Source organism: Trachemys scripta, chromosome 3, assembly GCF_013100865.1.
Source record: "Trachemys scripta elegans isolate TJP31775 chromosome 3, CAS_Tse_1.0, whole genome shotgun sequence".
Lineage (NCBI taxonomy): Eukaryota > Metazoa > Chordata > Testudines > Emydidae > Trachemys > Trachemys scripta.
Window position 1 is genome coordinate 62,204,863 of NC_048300.1, and position 23,251 is coordinate 62,228,113.

The window sequence follows — 23,251 nt, forward strand, 5'->3', positions numbered from 1 at the left end:
GTTTACAATTTAAATACAAGACACAAGAAAACAGAGGGATACAGAAAGATAGATGGGGGAAGCACAAGGAAACAAGGAGACAATGTTGGTCAGCAGTGGTCTCTGAGAACTAAAAGACACACAAAGATCATTTTGTAACTTGTATGTGAAACCCCCCGTACTTAATACATTTGAACATAGAATCATAGAATATCAGGGTTGGAAGGGACCTCAAAGGTCATCTAGTCCAACCCCCTGCTCAAAGCAGGACCAATTCCCAACTAAATCATCCCAGCCAGGGCTTTGTCAAGCCTGACCTTAAAAACCTCTAAGGAAGGAGATTCCACCACCTCCCTAGGTAACCCATTCCAGTGCTTCACCACCCTTCTAGTGAAAAAGTTTTTCCTAATATCCAACCTAAACCTCCCGCACTGCAACTTGAGACCATTACTCCTTGTTCTGTCATCAGGTAGTACTGAGAACAGTCTAGGATCCATCCTCTTTGGAACCCCCTTTCAGGTAGTTGAAAGCAGCTATCAAATCCCCCCTCATTCTTCTTTTCTGCAGACTAAACAATCCCAGTTCCCTCAGCCTCTCCTCATAAGTCATGTGCTCCAGCTCCCTAATCATTTTTGTTGCCCTCCGCTGGCTCTTTCCAATTTTTCCACATCCTTCTTGTAGTGTGGGGCCCAAAACTGGACACAGTACTCCAGATGAGGCCTCACCAATGTCGAATAGAGGGGAATGATCACGTCCTTCGATCTGCTGGCAATGCCCCTACTTATATAGCCCAAAATGCCGTTAGCCTTCTTGGCAACAAGGGCACATTGTTGACTCATATCCAGCTTCTCGTCCACTGTAACCCCTAGGTCCTTTTCTGCAGAACTGCTTCCTAGCCATTCGGTCCCTAGTCTGTAACAGTGCATGGGATTCTTCCGTCCTAAGTGCAGGACTCTGCACTTGTCCTTGTTGAACCTCATCAGGTTTCTTTTGGCCCAATCCTCTAATTTGTCTAGGTCCCTCTGTATCCTGTCCTACCCTCCAGCGTATCTACCACTCCTCCCAGTTTAGTGTCATCTGCAAACTTGCTGAGAGTGCAGTCCACGCCATCCTCCAGATCATTAATGAAGATATTGAACAAAACCGGCCCCAGGACTGACCCCTGGGGCACTTCACTTGAAACTGGCTGCCAACTAGACATGGAGCCGTTGATCACTACCTGTTGAGCCCGACGATCTAGCCAGCTTTCTATCCACCTTATAGTCTATTCATCCAGCCCATACTTCTTTAACTTGCTGGCAAGAATACTGTGGGAGACTGTATCAAAAGCTTTGCTAAAGTCAAGGAATAACACAACCACTGGTTAATCTAATGAAACTTACCACAACCTGAAAATGTGGATATGGGTAACCTTCTGCATGTGAATAGTCTACTGTATGAAGTTATTCACATGTGCAAATCTTTCCTGGACTGAAGCCTCAATGTATGTTTTTAGAATTTTTCTTTCTACACAACAGTGTTACACAATATTAATACTTCTTAACTTACCAAATTGGAGTTTTTTCATGACAGCCACATACTTTTCTTCAAGGGACCTTAAAACAGACAAAGGCTTGGGCTTCACAGAAGCCTTTTTCGAGTATTCAGCCAACTTCTTTTCTGTTATATAAAAATTTGAAAGTGATGTATATTTTTCCACACAAGATTAAAATCTGATCTTTTCTCATTTACTAGTGGCGGGTTTGACAACGATACTGAACACGTATTCCCCACAAGTGATGACAAAAATCAGCTCTTTATTTCAGACTAAGTTTTGCTTTACAAATAATGTAACTGTAAAGCTCAAACTATCAGCTTGCATTGTGAATTTAAGATAGTTTTCTTAACTTTTTATAAAATTCCATGTTTCCCTACCCTATAGACTTATAAGTAGAAGACCACATATATTGTAAAGTTTATGTTACCATAAGAGCTATTCATTTTTGGTTTCTTTAATTTCTGTATAGACACCAAATGTATGAAATTTCTTCCATTTTAATCCTTAATTTAGGCTCTCTTTGTTTTGTACTTACTTTACTAAGAATTTTTTTTTCCAAGAAGTTTAATTGCAACAGCAGAGTTATTACTTTGTCAGCTTTTCTCATATTCATTTTCCTCTTAATGTTAAACAAGATGTTACATAATTGTGATAAAAACTGGAAGATACAGCATTGTCCCTTACACTAACCAGTTTTGTATAATCTGATCAAGAATTTTAAAAACGAGTGCCAAAGTTTCCCAGGAAACTGCTGGGTGTTCAGCAGTTTTGAAAATCAAGCCACTTAAGTCCAAAATTAAAGACTTAGGGACTAGATTCACAAAAGGAACTTAAGCATTGAAATGCTAAGTGTTACAGTGCCTAACTTGTAGGCACTTTGATACCAAGTGGAATCTACAGCCCTGAATTAGGCAACGAGGCTCCCTATGCAGTGAGGGGGGGAGGAGAGAGAGAGAGAGATGCCTAAGAATGGGATCCAAAAAAGCCAGCGCACTGAATGGGGAGCTGCCTAAACTAGTCAACAGGAAATTCCAAAGGGGGGGAGGGGTGAGTCCTAAGCCCTGCCCTTCAAAGGGACTTGGGACACCAATCTCTACTTGGGAATCACTGCGATGAACCCTCTTCTGGAGGTAGGCGCCTAAGCTGCTGTTGTGGTTTTTTGTTTGGTTGGTTGGGTTTTTTTTTCTTCTTCTTCGTCAAGAAATGCAGGAGGTGGCAGCCCCTTACAACCTTTAGCCCAGTGGTTAGGGTACTCACACAGAATGTGGGATACTCAGGTTCAATTCCCCACTTCTGCCTTATGTGGAGAAGGGATCTGAACTTAAGTTTCCCATTTCTCAGGTGGGTGCCCTAGCCCCTGGAGTAGAGACTCATTCTCTCTCTCTGGCCCAATGCATGCTTAATTATTTATTACATAGTGGAACAGCTTCAACTGGAAATATTGAGAAAGACTCGTACCAGAATATCCCATAGCTCAGTGGTTAAGGGACTCACCTGAGAGGTGGGAAACCCATATTCAAATCCCTTTTCCACATCAGGCAGAAGAGAGAATTTACTCTGGATCTCCCACATCCTGGGTGAGTGCCCTAACCACCGGGATAAAGGTTACAAAGTAGCTGCCTCCTCCTCCTCATCCCTCTGCCATTTTGTAGGAAGTTACGTGTGCTCTGAGGATGCATACTGGAGTAAGCGCCACAGGTGAAACAGGCCGGGGAATGCCTACTTTGAGGATCCCGAGGAGGCATACAGATGAGATAGGCACCTGGATGCTAGACTGTGGCAGCTCACTGGATAAAACTTTGGGAAGTTTAATGGTGGAACTGCAAGGCACTAGGGACTTTAGACATCTGCAGGGCTACATGGCATCTGAGCAGAGATTTTGAGGATCTCAGTGGTGCCTAAATATTGGACTTAGCCACCTTAAATGGCAGCTGGGCATCTAAGTCCTAGAACTCTAACTTCTGGCATCCATTTTTTAAATCTTGGCCTCTGAATTTTATGTCAACAAGCATGCTAAAAAATCTTATGTACGGTATTAATCAAAATAGTGACTATTTTTATTTTACCTTGATTTGCTTGGCGCAAACTGGTGGTAGCAGCATAAACTATCTCAGCAGTCTTCTGGATGTCTGGTACCAAAAGCGTCAGCCCCTCTGGCTCTTGATCAGAAGCATCTGGTTTTACTCCTGCTTTAGCTTTTTCTTTCTTAGACCTGTTTGTTGAAATGAATGGGGAAGGGGGTGGGGGGAGAGGTTATAGGACTGTAATCAGACACAATATTCAGAAAGCTGGCTATTATTGACAATGGGTAAAAACATTAGCATTAAAAACAACAAAGCCTTTTTGAAATGCAATGTGTCGCCACACCTACCATGAAATAGGATAAAAACTGAATTCTTTCCTTTAAATATCACAGTCATTAGCATATGGTCTTGACTGGACCAGCAAAAATGTATGTTTTGGGTACAGCAAGGTGAAGTTTGAAGAAAGACAAAACAATATACTGAAATAACAGTTTCTTGCTCCAGCAGTAAAGTTGTTTGTAACAAACTATATGACATTTTTCATTTTCAAAGTACTTTACACCAAAAATTAATACAGAAATCCAATACAAAAACATCTGAAGGTCCCAAACCGACACTGGGTCTCCCTGCACAGAGCTCAGAGCAGGATTAGGTCCTAAAATGTGTAACTTTTTTCCCCACATTGTAATGCTCTCAAAGTTTTCTTAAAGTAATAAAAATAATGAAAAAATTAACATTAAAAAGTTTAAATATTTTAATCTACATTTATGTATTTCCGTTCAGCCTGATGTGAATTAAAAATGGCCAACTTATGAGTTTTAGAATAAAAAAATTCCAGATACTTAAATAGTGTACAATAGCATTGCTATTTTTTATAAAAGTAGCTAAGGTAAATGATTAAGTCATTTTAAACAATCTTTTTATCTTGCCAACCCATCAATAGTTTACATCTGAATATAAATATGCTCTTGAAAAGAAAGCATGAGACTGACAATGCTAAATTATTTAGTGTGTACCTTTTCAAAGTTTATTTGTAAATTAAGTTCTAATATGCATATGCACTAAACACTATGTAAGCCATTATAGATTTTAAAGTGGGCACTTCACAAAATCATTTTCATTTAGTTCTAAGTGAGTTTTTTGCTTCTCTGTAAATCTTTGTTTTAAAAACAGCAGCTGTTCATTTTAAGATTCAAACAAGATTAGCAGCCAAACCACCTCTTGTTTCCTATTTTCCTATCATCATAGGCATCAGCATAACAAAAAGCTGTTTATGTAAGTAGAAATTAGCAATTTAATGCTTTGATGCTCCAAACTACTATTTTTGTTTTTTGGAATCTCTGAATACTTCAGACTCTGTACATTTTAAAACAGGCTGAAATTGTGTTAATACTAGAGTATTTCTAAAACATTCAACACTGAGTAAATTATGGTGATATTTAAGGTCTTTGAACCTCATCAAATAAAGCTATCCCTTGAGTATGTTAACAACAAAGTAAATTTATTGTAGCAACACTGATTTTCCCTTGTACCAGATTTTTTGTTCAAAATTATCATGACCCATTGTTTTCTTAAAAGAAATATTGGATTTTCAAGAGTGCTAGTGTGGGGAAAGAGGGAGCTGGGCAACACATGTATTAACGCCACAGGAAGATATTTTTAAATGTACAAAAGGCAGTTGGGGTGCCTAACTCCCACCATTTGTGCTTTGCAAAATCTCCACCGTAGTCTTTTGTTTGTAGAGATATAGACCAAGATTTAAAAAAAATGGGAGGCTAAAGTTCGGTTCCTAAATCTGTATTTTGGTACATAAAAAAGTGAAGAGTTTTTCAGAAGTGCTGAGCCTCTAATACAGAAGTGGGCAAACTTTTTGGCCCGAAGGCCACATCTGGGCATGGAAATTGCATGGCAGGCCATGAATGCTCACAAAATTGGGGGTTGGGGTGTGGGAGGGGTCCAGCTAGAGATGTGGGCTCTGGGGTGCAGCCAAATATGAGGCGTTCAGGGTGCGGGAGTGGGATTCAGGCTCTGGGGTGGGGATGCGGGCTCTGGGGTGGAGGTGCAGGAAGGTGCTCTGGGCTGGGACCGAGGGATTTGGAGGGTGGGAGGGGGATCAGGGGTGGGGCAGGGGGTTGGGGCACAGGAGAAGGTCAGGGGTGCAGGCTCTGGGGTGTGCTTACCTCAAGCAGCTCCTAGAAGCAGCAGCAGGTCCCCTCTCCGGCTCCTACACAGAGGTGCAGCCAGGCAGTTCTGCGAGATGCCCTGGCCGCAGGAGCCACCCCGTGCAGCTCCCAGTGGTCGTGGTTCCCAGCCAAAGGGAGCTGCAGGGGCAGTACTTGGGTCAGGGGCAGCGTGCGGAGCCCCCTGGAGCCGGAAGGGGGACATACTTCTGGGAGCCGCCCGGAGCGAGGCGAGGCAAGGCCCCAACCCTGCTCAAGCAGGGCGGGCCCCGGAACCTGCTCCCCAGAGGGAGTTCGAGGACCAGATTAAAACATCTGGGGGGCCGGATGTGGCTCCTGGGCCATAATTTGCCCACCCCTGCTCTAATAGCACCCAGTGAAGGCCACAGATTGGCTCTTGAATTCAGAATTCTCAGGCTGCTTGCTAGAAACAGAGACTGCACCTCAGCTTTTCTGACAGAAGCCCAAAAACCCTTGAGATTTACAAGAAAGAAAAATATGTCAAAGGCAAAGAAAATGTGGCTGGTCAAGCTACGGAAAGAGAAATTATTGTTTTAAAAATTATTTAAAAAACCCTCTTCAAAACAGGTTACTATTCTCCATAATAAATCTCATATATTTTACTTTAGATTTGGAAAATCCAAACATCTTCCTCCAATTTTAATTTTAAAGCATGTTGTAAATAAATGTATAGGCCCTAATTCAGCAAAGCACTTAAGCACGTTTGAGGACTAAGAAAAAGAACCAAAAACCAAAAGAACATACAGTGAACTCTAAAAACAGTTCAACACCAGTAGTAATTAATTTAGCAGATAGATTTATTATTAGGGTTGGCAGAACGACCCTATTCTGCCACCCTCACCACCACCACCCCACAACCTCTAGCTCTTCACAATTGATGTAATGATCATATAGGGCTGTTACAAGTTGATCCATCTTAGCACAGCTCCAACGCTGCTGTAACTAGTGTGCCAGAATTCAGGATGTGCAAAGAGCCACTTTCCCCACTCTCTCCTCCTCCACCTAAATGTTTAATAAAGGCATTGATAGAAGACCAGGTTGCTGCCCTGCAGATTTCCTCAGTTGAAGCATAACATTTCTGCCAGGATGTTACCAGAGATCTTGTAGTGTGTGCTTGGATTCCTTCAAGAATAGGTTTGCTGAATGCCACCACAATGTCTAACAATCCATTTGGTCAGGGATTGTTTGCATGCCCAAAGACTGTGGCATTTTAGGAAAAACGAAAAAACCAAGGAGCATGACCACAAGATCTTTAGAGCTATACATACATCCAGATTGTGCGACAGGCGATAGCAGAATGCTGTGGATTTGGACAGAATGATGGGAGGATCACTTCCCTGTGAAGCATGGAAAGATGAATTCAAATTTATGAATCTATACAAGTTTTTGACATATAATTCTGGTGACCAAACCGTTAGCTCAGTCAGCCGGTGCGCATATTGCACAATAACCTCTAACTCTACCATTTGGCCAAGTTCAGTTTTTACTTTATCACTCTGTGATAATGGAACTTCGTGTGGTGCATGTAATTTCTGGAAGTACCTCAGTGCAATATATTATCCTTAATGCGTCCCAGTCTGTTAAACCTCCCAAATTCTTTTAAAATCTCTTCTGTATTTTGTTCAAAAGGAGAGTTCTACATCCATTTGGTAATCTGCTTTTGCCAGCTGCTATTCTCCCCCTGCACATTCTCCATTATTTCAAACTCTACTGCAGTGGTTCTCAACCGGGGCTCTGCATCCCCGAGGGGCCTCAAGCCCTTTCAGGGGGGCCGCGGGACCCATAGCTGGAACCCAGAGCCTGAGCCTCGCCCACCACCACCCCCTCCCACGGGGCTGAAACCCCAAGCCCTGGCACCCCCCGCCATGGGCCTGAAGCTGGGAGCCCCTACCACGGCAGTGAAGCCGGGAGCCCTTTGGGAGCAGTAACCATAGGGGAGTCCTCCTGGCGCACAGCCCCCAGCTATCCCCTCCCTGCACCCTGAGCTACCTCACTGCCCGCACACAGCCCAAAACCATCATGTCATAAGCAAAGACCGACCTGTCCTGGAGCGGGGAGTGGAAGCCTGAAATAGCCGCCAAGTGGACCTTAATTGATGGCAGGGATAACCCGTCAAGCCTGAGTTCAGAAGGATCGCCTGCAGCGAGGCCTGTTCAGCCCAGATACCTTGGTCCGAGGACCAGCACGAGAACCTTTTCCATTTGGCCAGCTAGGTCACTCTGGTGGAGGGCTTTCTGCTACCCAACAAGACATGTTGGACCCAGGCTGAACATTCCTATTCTTCCACATTCAGCCATGCAGTAACCAGGCTGTCAAGTGCAGCACCGCCAGGTTTGGGTGCAGAAGACCGTCGTGGTTCTGGGACAGCAGATTCGGCCACAGAGACAGCTGCAGCGGGGCAGCTATCGAAAGGTCCAGCTGTGTGCTGAACCAGTGCTGGTGAGGCCAAGCCTATCAGGATAACCTTTGCCTTGTCATGTTTGATCTTCATAAGGACTCTGTTGATCAAGGGCACTGGTGGGAAGGCATACATCAGAGCCTCCGACCATGGGAGCAAAAAGGTGTCGGACAGAGAGCCCCTGTCCACCCCCCTGAGCGTGGCAGCTAACCATCACTGTGGGTGAACGGTACCTCGAATAGGTGGATTGCTGCCAGAAGTGGGGGGATCGGTACCATGTCAGAGAACGTTCCCACAGTGTAGGTGATGGCCATCTACATTGTGCAGATGGTTGGCCGGAGAGTGATTAATGCCGGCAATATGGTGACTGATGTCTCCCTCTGGGCGAACCTCGTCAAGAGGGCGTAGACCGGAAGCCCGGTGCCAGAAATCTCAAGTGTCGAACCAGTGACCTGAGCTGTTGTAGAGACCGGGGGCACCGCGACGGAGAGCGCTGCCTCAGCTCCAGAGACTGGTAGCGTTCACTCACCCTCTGGGGGGTTATTACGGCTGGCTTGCCCTCGTAGTGAACCTTTGCCGGGTCCATCACAGTGCACAGTGCTGGCTGCGTTGGGAGAGTCCTTTGCTTTCTGGGAAGGCATTGGCCCCACTATGAGTCTGGGTCCCCTACCACTCCTGCAGTCAGTGGCAGAGCCCTCTGAGGGAGAGGGGGCGTCTCGGCAGCCCAAACTGCGTCCTTTACCCCATACCCCTTGGCCTTTCTTGCCTGGTGCCAGGGAATCCCGCTTCTTTAACTTTTTCTTGAGCACTGGAGAAGAGGAGCAGTGCTGGATAGAGCCTGGTGCCGGGTATGCACTGTGCACCGAGGCCGAAGTACTGGGAGTTGAGTACGGCTGGGATAGCTTAGAGGCTGGGCAGAGAGCAGCCTCCATGAGGAGAGCCCTCAAAAGGATGTGGCACTCTGCGTTCTGGGACGAAAGTTCTTACAGATGCAACACTTCTTCACATGGGATTCCCCCAAGCACTTCAGGCAGCTGCTATGGGGGTCACTAACAGGCATAGCCTGTTACAGTCAGAACAAGGCTTAAAACCCAGAGACTGGGGCAAAGTCCCTGTCAGGACTCTAATTTACTAACTACAGTACTTAACAACTACTTCACTAACTACTGTAAAACTATTTACAAGACACTAAAACTTGAAGAAAAAGAGAACTGCTGAACACTTGCTAGGCAAGTGAAAAAAGGTGCTCTGACCAACCGCCACAGGTGGTAAGAAGGAACTGAGAGGGCGTAGGACCAGTGGCACTTAATATACTGATGCATGAGCACAATACTCCAGAGGGCATCACAGCTGATCCCACAGACACTGTGCTAAGGCAAAAATCCTGACAACTGTGCACATGGGCACCCCCCCCCCCCACAACAGAATCAACATGAGCAAGCACTCAGAGAACAACTCAACATTCTTCCTTTCCCACCCTTAGCTTAGAAAGCTGGATATCAGCAGGCTTTAGCTTCCTGTCATATTACATTCGCAGTCTTACAAACACTGCGACATTCTATGGCTACTATTTCTGAAGTAAAAGAGGAGCAGAAAAAAAGCTTGAATGTTATCTTTATAAAGGTACAGAGACGGGTACAAAAAGTGTAAGGAGTTATAATTCTGATATTGGAACACAATGGCAAGGTAAATAAATGTACTTGGAAAACAGACTTTTGGAAAAGTGAAAAACTTTTCACTTCTGAAATCACCACACTTCAAAAACAGCTTGTCCAACTATCCCCAAAATGTTGAAGGAAAACTTTCCTCATGCAGAATGCCACACAAAAAAATTGAGTAAAGTTTCTTTAGCTTTGGTTAAATTTGAGGAGGAGATTAAAAGCAATCTTATAATGGAAATAGAGTTATACTCTTAATTTGGCTAAACTATTTACTCTCAAAACAGAAGCAAAGCCTGAGAACCTTTTAAACTCCTTTACTTGGCCAGTTCTATGAACTACCCTAAAGAGTCCTTGCAAACCACCTTAAGTCTGCAGGTGCCTCTAAAGACCTTATGTCCTAGGACTGGATCAGTTCCACTATATTTCTAATGGAGCCACTTATGTGAATGAGTTTCTCCAGGTTGAATCCATATTGTGTATGATACAGTACATCTCCTGGGTACATATACATATCAAAACTATAAAGTCAGGTAAGCCAAACCTCACTTGAACCAGGGAGTTGGTTGAGGAAATGGAATAAGCTCCAAAATTAAGCTTTTCAAAATAGTAAAATACCAACAACTAAAAGAAACAAGAAAGTGTGTTATTTTGCCTCATCATGTGGCCTGGGACCTTGTCTCCTGGAGACTCTTCCTCTTCCCAAAAATGAAGGAGCAATAAAAAAGGGGAAGCATACCTTTAGCCAGATAAACTAAAGGATTAGATAAGCACTAATAAGCACACTGAGATGTAACCCAAGATCTGACTGTGCTAGGTCTCACTCATTTACAGGATTTGTGGCTCTCAGTAAAAAGAAATCTAAACAAAACCTCCGTCCTTGGACCTGGCAACGTATCCCACTCAAGCATGGAACACACACTCCTGACTTGTTTGTCTGAAATGAAAGCAGACCCACACAGGATTACAATTAATCTTGCTTTTGGTCCTCCATGAGAAGAGAAACCCCCAGCCTTTAGGGCAGCATCTCTCAATGTGGAGCACAGATGGAGTGGAAGATGTATAAATTAAGACGACTAGGCCTTTAACACCACATGGTGAGATTGAAGGAGGTTGTGATTGAGCCTCATGTCAGGAAAATGAAACTAACTTTCAAAAAAAGCTGCTTTAAATTATTCCAAAACTGGGGCCTATTAATTTTCACAAAGGCAAGGTCTGACAGCGCAGCAAATCATCACAAAGCTCATACCCATAACAGCTCTGCAGCTAGATTCCTTGAAGAGGGAAGAGGAAAATGATATAGGTGTCAAGTATTAACAATGATAACCCAAAACAAACTATATTTTGGGTTTACAAGTTTTGCTAGTAATGACTAACTGCTAAATAATTAGCTTTAGCAATGTTAGATTCCTTGGTTCTGGTGATATGTGGGAAACCCAAAGCTAAAATTTAGGTCTACAGTTTAATGGATGCAGGGGACTTAAGGCCAGATCTTCAAAGGCCAAAGGGGACATAGGCCATAGATCCTTAATTGAAATAAAAGGGAATTAGGCACCTAAATATCTTTTGAGGATCTGGACCTTAATATCTGCTGCTACTTTAGTAGCTAGACACTGACTGGGTACAGATGGCTAAATTTTCAATAGCGGTCTCTAATTCTGAGTGCTTTATTTTCCAAGGGTCTAATGCTAGTGGATTTTCAGAGGCAGTGTGTTCAACTGTGACAATAGACAGTGTACTATAAGTGATTTTTGGGAGAGCAACAGGCCTTGGACAAGTACCTCAAGGAGGTACCTTTGACTTTAATCATTTGATATTCAAATTTGGTTTACCTTCTCCATAAGAATGCCTTGCAGTATTTATATCAAAACAATAACCTTTATAACCTTAAGTAAAATAATGGTTGCAGAGACTGGAGAGGAAACCACAGCTGCAGGTTAATTTATATTTCATCTAATATCTAGGTAACCGTCCTGCTAAATATAATATCTTGTAGTTATTGTAGATTAGGATTCAGTTTTACATTCTCATACTTTGTGTCCCCCCGCCTTCTTGTATAAGATACAAGTATCATTGCTCATGTTATCTATTATTTTGTATATCATGCTCTTCTCAGTGAAGCCCTCTTATTGTTTCCCTCTCCTTTGGGCTTATTACTCATTTAAATGTCTCCGAAATCTCTGTCTACATGTGGATGCCATCACCATTATAAACATGATGCAAACCTTTGGATCACTGTACAATCAATGACGTCTTTCAGTTACACTACCTTTGATTAAGCTTTATTGTCTTGCCTTCTTGTCTATGTACTTTAGTATTATACCCAATAGTTACTGATAATCTTTCAGTTTCTTTCCAATCAACATGTGGTACTTGAAATAATTCCTTTGAACTAGATGGGGAAATCTGTCTCAAGGGATTCATTTCCATGGCATGTCTTTGATCAAACATTTCTTTTGGCCTGAAATCTATTACAATTTAGACATCTCTTCATCCCAAGACACTTCTGTCTTCCTGACTATACTGGTAGCCACTCAGAGACAGAATTTAATTCCCTTTTAGTCACTAGTTATTACATTTTGTTTTGCATTTCTGTAACAAATCCACTTAATAGATGAGCACAGCTTCAATCATCACACACCCCTTTCTAAACAACCAGACCCAACTCTACCCATGGCAGGAGTCTTTGCCCATTCCCAAATACTGGCAAAAGAACAGTTTTAAAACCAGATTCTTGCAAACTGAAGAGATCAAAGCTCTTTTGAGGAAGATCCTCTGGAATCACTGACAGAAATCTCAAACCAGTCTACGCCACATGTATCCCAAGCAACAATGGGAAGTCTCGCACACATTGTAAAAGTCAAACTCCTATCCCCATTCTAAAGTGGTTATCAGAAGGACTAAAACAATACTTTGGTTCAATCCCAGGGAAAGATAAACTTAGACTTCAAATGGAGTTGGGGCACAGAAAAACAAACAAACACCAAACTAAGTAGGCACGCAAGGTTACAGGTTAGAACTAGGCCTCCTTGAAATCTTTTTGCCTGGCTTGGGTCCATGAAACAGGACCTTTCTAGCAATGTGAATGATGTGCTGTCAATATAGAAACTTCTGCTGGAAGTTCCCTTGTAGGCAGAAAAGACTGCATATCTGAAGAAGGTTCCATTCACCAGGCTTTTATAAACATGTCAACTGCTTTCTTTTGGGCCCAAAACTTAGCTTCATGCACCTAATGTAATTCAAAGGTAAGACATTAACCCGTGTTTGAAAGAAGTGTGGTTTTATTCCACCATTTCTAAATGCACATGCCACTGGTAAGTCAAATTCATAATTGTGGAACTCCAGCTCTGCCTTTTTGTGTATGAACACTATTCCCACACAGTCTGCTTTCCTTTTGTCTGGGTTTAGAAGATTAGGGGGAAAATGATCCGAGAATCTCTCTAAACTCCCTCTGATACATGTGTGCTTCTGGGAAAAAGGGAGGAGAAGGCCCAGCTGAAGACTGTACCACACTTATGTGGGAGAGAGGAAGCTACTGAGAGACCTCATAGCCCTTCTGAAGTGCCAGAGAAAGGCAGATGAAGTTCTAAAATTGAAGTGGGGAAGAGAATAGATCCCCCACATTCCCACAGCCAGAGTATAAGTCTGCAGGTGTGTGCATGCACATGCACACACAAGCCGTGATTATCAGTTTTTGAACACTGATTATGGAGATTTAAATAAGATCATTCCATTGAAAATCACTAAAATTCAAACAAGCCCAGTAACAAAATACACCAAGAATAAATTGTTATAATACTTTCAATGGGAATAAGTAATCCATATTAACATTCTCCCATTCTTTTTCTCTACTTTTACCTGGACGCTTTAAAAAAAACATAAAACAAAAAAAATCTTTATTCCTATAAACTCTGTTCCAAAATTCTGATTTTTCTGTGAGGCAAAAATTATACTCTATCACAGTTAGCAGATACAGTGTATGCTGTACTTTATCAAATTTTGGGTAGATTAAAGTGCTAGAATGGCGAGGAAATGAAACTAAAAATTGAATTTAATTTAGACTCTCAAATGTTGGAAAAATGATGATAAAGTCATCTCAGCTCACATTTAACATACTGACAGCCAATGGAAAACTGAGCAATATTTCAATGATATATGTGCTAGACAAGATACAGTACATGCTAATAATTTAAGTTTTTAATTTCGCTTGTGCTAAAAGATGATATCCTTACCTTTCACACTGCTAAATGAATAATGAATGATGATGCATTCTGGAGACAACTTCAATTTTTAAAGCCAATACTGAAACTTATCCAAGCTGAAAATTTCAGAGGTAAATTTGATCACACTGAATGGTAAATTTATCAAAAAAGTGTTGATACAACAAAGCCACTGAACCTTTCAGCTCTTCTGTTACAGAGAAGTTACTTACCAGTAATGGTAATTCTTGGAGAGCATTACATCAATATTCACATTATTGGAATAAATTTGTCCTAGGCTCATGCCTCCTCACCTTATGTATGTCTCCAAGGGTACGTCCAGACCACTGGCGGCGGGTAGTGATCAATTGATCGGGGATCGATATATTGCGTCTTGTTAAGATGCAATATATCGATCCCCGAACGAGCTCTCTGTCGACTCCAGAACTCCACCAGAGCGAGCAGCGGTAGCGGAGTTGACGGGGGAGCTGCAGCTGTTGATCCCACGCCGTGAGGACGGGAGGTAAGTCGGAATAAGATATGTCGACTTCAGCTACGGAATTCCCGTAGCTGAAGTTGCATATCTTACATCGACACCCACCCCCCACCAGTGTAGACCAGGCACAAGGGTATAAAAGGGAGGAGCGGTCCCAACTGTTCTTCAGAAGATACAGGCAGGGAGTGTGACTATGTAGAAGCAACACCTTTGAAGAACTACAGTAACTTGTAAGTACTTTCTCTTTCTTCCTTTGGGTGCCTCCTTAAAGTCTATGAGTTTGAGAGTCAGGGAGGAGACAGAATACCGTCTCTTTCCGTATGTTCACTGGGCCCAAGCACCAACTTAGTTCTCCTAGGACTTGGGGCAAGACTGTGACCTTTTTTGTCCACAGGGTATCTGGCTAAGGTGTACACAAACCTCAACCACAGTTGTAAGGGCTGAAGGTTAAATCTAGCAAATGGTATCGCATACCTACATACCAACACATGGCATAAAAGACACATATGTATGCACAGGAGCACAAGGTGCATGTGTGGCCCCAATGGCCACTGCTACTCAAAAATTCCCAGTCTTTTGCACATGAAGTGCATGTATACGTATAGCAGAATCCACAGTAACACAAATGTGCAAAAAACTCATGATTCCCTCTGGGGGACAGCTGACAAGCTCCAAAGGCTTTTCTTCAGTAGTGAAACTTCTGGGGAGAGCCCACTTATAAGGTGCGTCCTTCACCTATAAGCAGCAGGCATGGCAACCATGTTATCTCTCTTTCAAAAGCCATTGAGCCAGGGCAGTTACCCTCATTTTCTCTGCCTCTGACTGCTCCCCTCCCACTTCTGAGGGAGTGAGCTTATTTAGCAGCTCCTATCTTCAGACTGACAGCAGGACCTGTAAGAGTTAGGTTTGTCTTGTTGCAGCCCAGCAGGAATAAAGTTAGGGAAAATGGAAGGTTTAAGCCCCCAAACACTAGATTAGTACCAATCTTTCCTACCGGTGAGTAACTACTACTAAAAAGGGACAATATCCAAAACACACCAACTTATTTTGGAAGTTTCAAGTTTATTATTTAACTTCTGGTAAGAGGAATGTACGGTAAAACAAAATACATAAAAATGAAACCTAAATCTCAATTGAACTGATAGATCGTAGTCCATAAACCATTCTGCTAATTGGTAAAAATTAATTTAATTGAATAATGACATAAAATGTTATGAAGAGTGACCTTAAAACCTAGCAGAGGCAATAAAATGGTATATTGTTTTATCACTTCGGACTGTGGCACAGAGATATTTATCTTAGCAGCTTTTGTTTTTTTCTAAAATTAATAATAAATGCACCAAAAATACTTTACAGGAAAGCTCAGGAGAGATTAAAATGTTTACTGTACCTCAATCGGTTGGTGTAGGTATCCACACATGTCTTCATTTTAGCCAATAAAGTGCCAACAGAAGCTTGAGATTCCAACTGCTCTTCCTCCTCTTCTCCATTTTCCCCAGACAGAGGCAGCAACAGCGGCACCATAGAGGTGCAGGAGGCAATAGCACGGAGCAACTCTAGCAGAGCTCTGTAGAGAGGAACATGCCTGGCCATATCCAAAACTACAAGAGAGAAAACAAATATTTTATAAAATCACCAAAAGGTAAAAACAATATACCTTCCAATCAGACCTCAAATGGCTGAAAACAATAGTTTGATTTTTCCCCTTAACCTCTCATTTAATGAGAGTTAACCTTTTAGATGTGTCACAGTGCAAACGAGCAGAAAGTAGGGAAAAAACCTCAAAGTAACACACAGGGCCAAAAACAGTAGACAAAGCTAAACCCCAGTAGAGAGACTGAAAAAAGGAGCAAAGTGAACAGGAAAAAATCCTAACTAAACTATGTTTTAAAATTACCCCAACATTAGACTTCACTTACTAGTATATTTTACCAAAGCTGGCATTGTATATGATGTAAATTTTAGTGCATGCATGTATTATAGAAGCAATTGTAGGTAGAAATAAATATTTCATTAAAAATCAAGGACTTCCAAATAATTCAAATATATGCACACACTTTAAAAAGATCTCTCCCCTCATATTTATTTTTCTTTTCCACTTATGAGTTCAAATATCTATTGAATGTCATTTCTCAACTGGATTTCATATCATCATAGAAATCCTCAAAATGTAGCAATACTCAGATACTTTACACAGCTGCTTCCTCTGTCCCTAGGACATACTATTTTTAACAGCACTGCAGAGGAAAACTATTGCTCTAATTCAGAGTATTCACAAATGAATGAGTTTATGATAAAATACATTTCTGCTTTCTCCAGCAAAAAAAATTAACTGACAACTCGCATTAGTAAAAGGTTGAACCATACAGGAGCACTTTAATGTTTCATTTAGCACATCTTACCCTTGGAGATAAGGCATACTACAAGTTTTCATTTCTCATTACCAGTCCCTTAACTCTAAATAGGAGAAGATGAGACAACTAACATCCATCCAATACCATAGAATTGTAAGCCTGAAAGGGACCCCAAGTGATTATCTAGTCCATCTCAGAGGCAGGATTAAATATACCTAGACGATCCCTGAGAGGTATTTAACTTCTTCTTTAAAACTTCCAAGGATGGTGTCATGTTTTGGGGTGCAATCCAGAACACAGAGAGAGGTGGGAGTGCTTTCTGAAAACCAAGCCTTGGTCTCAAAATGGGCCCCCAGAATTGGAAACACACACAATCACTAGTCAGTTATAAAACTCGTGGTCTTCACACTTGATTTTAGATATCTGTACACAAATGCAAGGAGTTTGAGGAATAAACAGGCAAAACTAGAAGTATTAGTATACAGTACGGGGGGAAAAGGGAGGTGGTGTTGCCTCATATTAAAAATGTATACACTTGGACTGAAGGTTGAGATGGAAATAGGAGACAGACTTGTCGAAAGTCTCTGGGTAAGGATAAAAGGGGTAAAAAACAAGGGTGATGTCATGATAGGGGTCTACTACAGACCACCTAACCAGGAAGAAGAGGTGGATGAGGCTTTTTTTAAAACAACTAACAAAATTATCCAAAGCACAGGACTTGGTGATGGGGGACTTCAACTACCCAGACATCTGTTGGGAAAGTAACACAGCAGGGCACAGATTATCCAACAAGTGGAATGTATTGGAGACAATTTTTTATTTCAGAAGGTGGAGAAAGCTAATAGCGGAGAGGCTGTTCTAGATTTGCTTTTGACAAATAGGGAGGAACTGTTTGAGAATTTGAAAGTGGAAGACAGCTTGGGTGAAAGTGATCATGAAATGGTAGAGCTCATGATTCTAAGGAACGGTAGAGGGAGAACAGCAAAATAAAGAGTGGATTTCAACAAGGCAGACTTTCCTAGAATACTCAACTCAGGGAGTTGGTAGGTAAGATTGCCTGGGAAGTAAGTTTAAGGGGAAAAACAATTGAAGGACAGTTGGCAGTTTTTCAAACAGACATTATTAAGGGCACAAGAGCAAACTATCCCACTGCGTAGGAAAGATAGGAAGCATGGCAAAAGACTACGCTGGCTTAACCAGGAGATCTTCAGTGATCTAAAAATCAAAAAAGAGTCCTACAAAAAGTGGAAACTATATTCATCCTTTGTAATTTGACCTAAACAAATAACACAAGTATGTAGGGATAAAATTAGGAAGGCCAAGGCACAAAACGAGATCAAACTAGCTAGAGACAAAGGGTAACAAGAAAACATTCTACAAACACATTAGAAGTAAGAGGAAGACCAAGGACAGGGTAGGACTATTACCCAATGGGGGGAGGGGAAGGGGGAAGAAACAACAGAAAATGTGGAAATGGCAGAGGTGCTTAATGACTTGTTTCGGTTGTCACCAAGAAGGTTGGTGGTGTTTGAACATCTAACATAGTGAATGCCAGTGAAAATGAGGTAGGATCAGAGGCTAAAATACAAATATAACTAGTTAAAAATTACTTAGACAAGTTAGATGTCTTCAAGTCACCAGGGCCTGATGAAATGCATCCTAGAATACTCAAGGAGCTGACTGAGGAGATATCTGAGCCATTAGCGATCTTTCAAAAGTCATGGAAGATGGGAGAGATTCCAGAAGACTGGAAAAGGGCAAATATAGTGCCAATCTATAAAAGGGAAATAAGGACAACCCAGGGAATTACAGATGAGTCAGCTTAACTTCTGTATCCGGAAAGATAATGGAGCAAATAATTAAGCAATCAATTTGCAAACATCTAGAAGATAACGTGATAAATAACAGTCAGTTACTGTCTCGCATGAGCTTCTCATAAAAAACTAGGGAAATACAACCTAGATGGAGCTACTATAAGGTGGGTGCAAAACTGGTTGGAAAACCATTCCCAGAGAGTAGTTATCAGTGGTTAACAGTCATGCTTGAAGGACATAACGAATGGGGTCCCACAGGGATCAGTTCTGGGTCCGGTTCTGTTCAATATCTTCATCAATGATTTAGATAATGGCATAGAGAGTACATTTATAAAGTCTGTGGACGATACCAAGCCGGAAGGGGTTGCAAGTGCTTTGGAAAATAGAATTAAAATTCAGAAGGATCTGGACAAACTGGAGAAATGGTTTGAAGTAAATAGGATGAAATTCAATAAGGACAAATGCAAAGTACTCCACTTAGGAAGGAACAATCAGTTGCACACATACAAAATGGGAAATGACTGCATAGGAAGGAGTACTGCGGAAAGAGATCTGGGGGTCATAGTGGAACACAAGCTAAATATGAGTCAATAGTGTAACACTGTTGCAAAAAAACAAAAGCGAACATCATTCTGGGATTTATAAGCAGGAGTGTTGTAAGCAAGACACAAGAAGTAATTCTTCCACTCTCCTCCCCACTGATTAGGCCTCACCTGGAGTATTGTGTGCAGTTCTGGGAGCCATATTTCAGGAAAGATGTGGACAAACTGGAGAAAGTCCAGAGAAGAGCAACAAAAATGATTAAAGGTCTAGAAAACATGACCTCTGACGGAAAATTGAAAAAAATGAGTTTGTTTAGTCTGGAAAAGAGAAGTCTGAGAGGGGACATAATACCAGTTTTCAAGTCCATAAAAGGTTGTTATAAAGAGGAGTGAGAAGAATTATTCTTAACCTCTGAGGATAGGACAAGAAGCAATATGCTTAAATTGCAGCAAGGGAGGTTTGGGTTGGACATTAGGAAAAACTTCCTGTCAGGGTGGTTAAGCAATGGAATAAACTGCCTAGGGGGGTTCTGGAATCTCCATCATTGGAGATTTTTAAAAGCAGGTTAGACAAACACCTGTCAGGGATGGTCCAGATAATACTTAACCCTGCCATGAGTGCAGGGACTGCACTAGATGACCCCCCGAGGTCCCCTCCACTCCTATGATTCTATGTCTCCACCCTTACTTCTTGGGGTAAGACTCAAGAAACTGCAGTTCAAGGGGTGACTAAACTATAAAAGTAAGGGACAAAAGCAACCCAAGTTCTCTCCCCCTAGCCATTTCTCTCTTCCACAAGATGACGAAAGAAACAGCCTATGGACTTTAGGAGTAGATCCTGACTTGAAATGCTCCCAGCAACAGAGCTGACCACATGTGGTAAGAATTTCACCTTAAACCAAGTCTAGTTTAAGTTTAGAACGTGTTTTGTCTTTATTTTTCTTGAGACCATTTCTGACTTTAATGCCTTATATTTCTACTCACTTAAACTTATCTCCTTGTAGTTAAACTTGTTTTATTCTTTAATTAAAACAAATCCAGTGTTGTGAATTATTTGGGTAACTGCATTTAAGGAAATCCATTACATGTCAATCCCCTTAGAGGGGAAATGGACCATATAGCTGGACTGTCCAGGAAAGGAGGAAAGGGCTGGACAGCACAGAATACATATTTTTGGGGGAAAATCTGGGACTGGAAGTGTATTGGGATTACTCTGCAAGTAGTAATCAAGACTGCTGGAAGTAACCAAGGCTGGTGGGGGACAGAGTGGCCGGACCAGGGCTGTGGCTATATAAGACACTCAAGGGTGTAACCTGTATGCTGTCTGGCTATTTGTAAGGAGCGCAGGTTGGGAGCTACAGCAGCAAACCATTGAGAGGCATTCCACGCTGCTGAGAAAAGAGAAAAACACCCGGATGGTTAAAAAATTCAGGCTCTCTTGGACTGAAAGAGGGAGTTCCAAAACCAAGGACTCCTCATACAAAGCCCAGCTAGCAGCTTCCTTTTATTTATATGGAAGGAGCCAATTTCAACTGTGGCAGTTTAACAGAGATCTCCCATATAACCAAATTACTTTGTTTCCAGACTATTCTATATTTTCTAATATGGACTTTAAATTTTCAAAAAGCCAAAAGAAACTAATTATCACTCTAAGTCCTTTGAATGCCTGCTTGTTTTCTTCTCTGCTGCATGGCTGTCATGGATAGGAGGTTTAACTTCTGGGTGATTGCACTGTGTAGATCATTGTGCCATACCATCTTTCACAGGATAGCACTTTGCTATGTTGCTTTGTGGTTTCCTCAATGAAATAAGTGCTATTCCAAGTTAGGTTCATTAAGTTTAGTATTAATCTTAATATTTTAATAAGCTAGTCTTAGTATTGATCATGGAAGATTGTGTAGGGTATGACAAATGATTTATTTTACCTCATACGTTGCTATATTTTTCTTTAGAACAGAGAGCTAGTCTGGAGTAAGTATCCTAATTGGTTTTGTTGATTAGAGTGTTTGTCTTGTTTTTATCCAGAGTTTTTTTTATCTTGTACAGGTCATAACCCTGAATATACAAGTATCTATTTATCAAGTGAGCTAGTTAAAAATAAATATAGTTTTGTGCCAAGAGCTCAGGTTCAATGTTACATCTCTCAGAAAAATTAGTTCAAATATTTGCACTGGCTTTATACCTGAGTCAGCTGCAATACAGGACAGAAAATTAGGCAAACCCCTCTCATTTTGTCACTAGAAAAACTAGTTTCCCTCTGTTGATACTTACACCTTCTTGTTAACTGTTTGAAATGGGCCACCTTGATTACATTTTCAGAGTAGCAGCCGTGTTAGTCTGTATCTGCAAAAAGAACAGGAGTACTTGTGGCACCTTAGAGACTAACAAATTTATTAGAGCATAAGCTTTCATGGGCTACTGCCCACTTCTTCGGATGCATATAGAGTGGAACATATATTGAGGGGATATACATACACACATTCAGAGAGCTTGAACAGGTGGGAGTTGTCTTACCAACTCTGACAGGCCAATTAAGAGAAAAAATTTTTTTTTGAAGTGAATCAAGCTAGCCCAGTACAGACAGTTTGATAAGAACTGTGAGAATACTTACAAGGGGAGATAGATTCAATGTTTGTAATGGCTCAACCATTCCCAGTCCTTATTCAATCCTGAGTTGATTGTATCTAGTTTGCATATAAATTCCAGCTCAGCAGTCTCTCGTTGGAGTCTGTTTTTGAAGTTTTACATTGGCCTCATTAGCACTACCAAAGTGATTTTTCCTCCCTTGGTATTCATCCCTTCTTGTCAACTGTTGAGAATAGGCCACTTCCACCTTAATTGAATTGGCTCGTTAGCACTGACCCCCCAATTGGTAAGGCAACTCCCATCTTTTCATGGGCTGTGTATTTATACCTGCCTACTGTATTTTCCACTCCATGCATCTGATGAAGTGGGTTTTAGCCCACGAAAGCTTATGCCCAAATAAATGTGGTAGTCTCTAAGGTGCCACAAGGACTCCTCGTTGTTTTTGCTCTCTCATTCTGTTAGTATAGCTCCATCCATAACCATTACAGAACATCTCCATTTGGCTCCAGGAAACATACTTCAAATTTTCTCCCCCACCCCGGGGACTCCAACAGTATCACATACTGAATTCACATTAATGAATACAAATAATCCAGTTACGTCCATACAGTAGGAAGTAACTATTGGAAAGCCTTAGGTTATTTTACCTACCTATAAGCATCTTGCATCACAAATGAAAACAATCAGATTATGCATTAAGGCCTATATCCATCAACAACACAAATTTAAGTTTAGTTTAAAGTTCAGCAAAGCATGCTTAACCTTAAGCATGTGATCAAGTACTTTGCAGAACAGGACCCTAAATAATTCTGTTAAAAATCAGCTACATCCATGTAGCCTCTGGATTTTAATAGCAAAATGTGTTATCGCATTGTCAGCAGTGGTTTACTTTCTATTTTGTTAGCTCACTGAACACTTAGGATGAAATCCTCACCCTCTTAAAGTCAATTGGAGTTTTAATGAGAGCCAGGAGTTGCCCCTTAAAATGCAAGTTTCACAGGCTGCAAGATAAAATGTGACCAACAGTCTTTTGCTTTTTCACAAATTCTATAGCTACTGCATGACTTCCAAGTATGAAATTCTGTGGATATTCGTATATAATAGATTTTTAAAATTTAATAATATGGAAGAATGGGGAACAGCGATAAAATTACCAAAAAACATTTTCTACACCATTCCTTTATTTACACCATAAATATACACATACATACATGACAGATTCCCATTAAAAATATATACAGTTGGACATATGACTATTCTCTATTTAGGGACCTTTTTTTTACCACCATTCTTAAGTACAAAGGGACAACAAAATATATATTTGATGTTGAACTATTATTGGATCATCTTTTGAGTTTGTCAAGCGTTTAAAATGCATAAATCTAAGGGCAACACCCAGAAAAAGCCAGCAGTCTTGATGCACACAAGTGTTCAGAGAAATGACTACAGGACCATGGATGAAA

General features: G+C 41.4%; 1 protein-coding gene across 1 annotated transcript in view; it reads right to left on the reverse strand.

Moving 5' to 3' along the window:
• Positions 1–23,251, reverse strand: part of BIRC6 (baculoviral IAP repeat containing 6) — a 306,648-nt gene that overhangs the window by 31,123 nt on the left and 252,274 nt on the right. Inside the window, 3 exon segments of the mRNA XM_034764920.1 lie at positions 1,528–1,638; positions 3,583–3,728; positions 15,883–16,093. Of these exon segments, the coding sequence (XP_034620811.1) occupies positions 1,528–1,638; positions 3,583–3,728; positions 15,883–16,093 (468 nt within the window).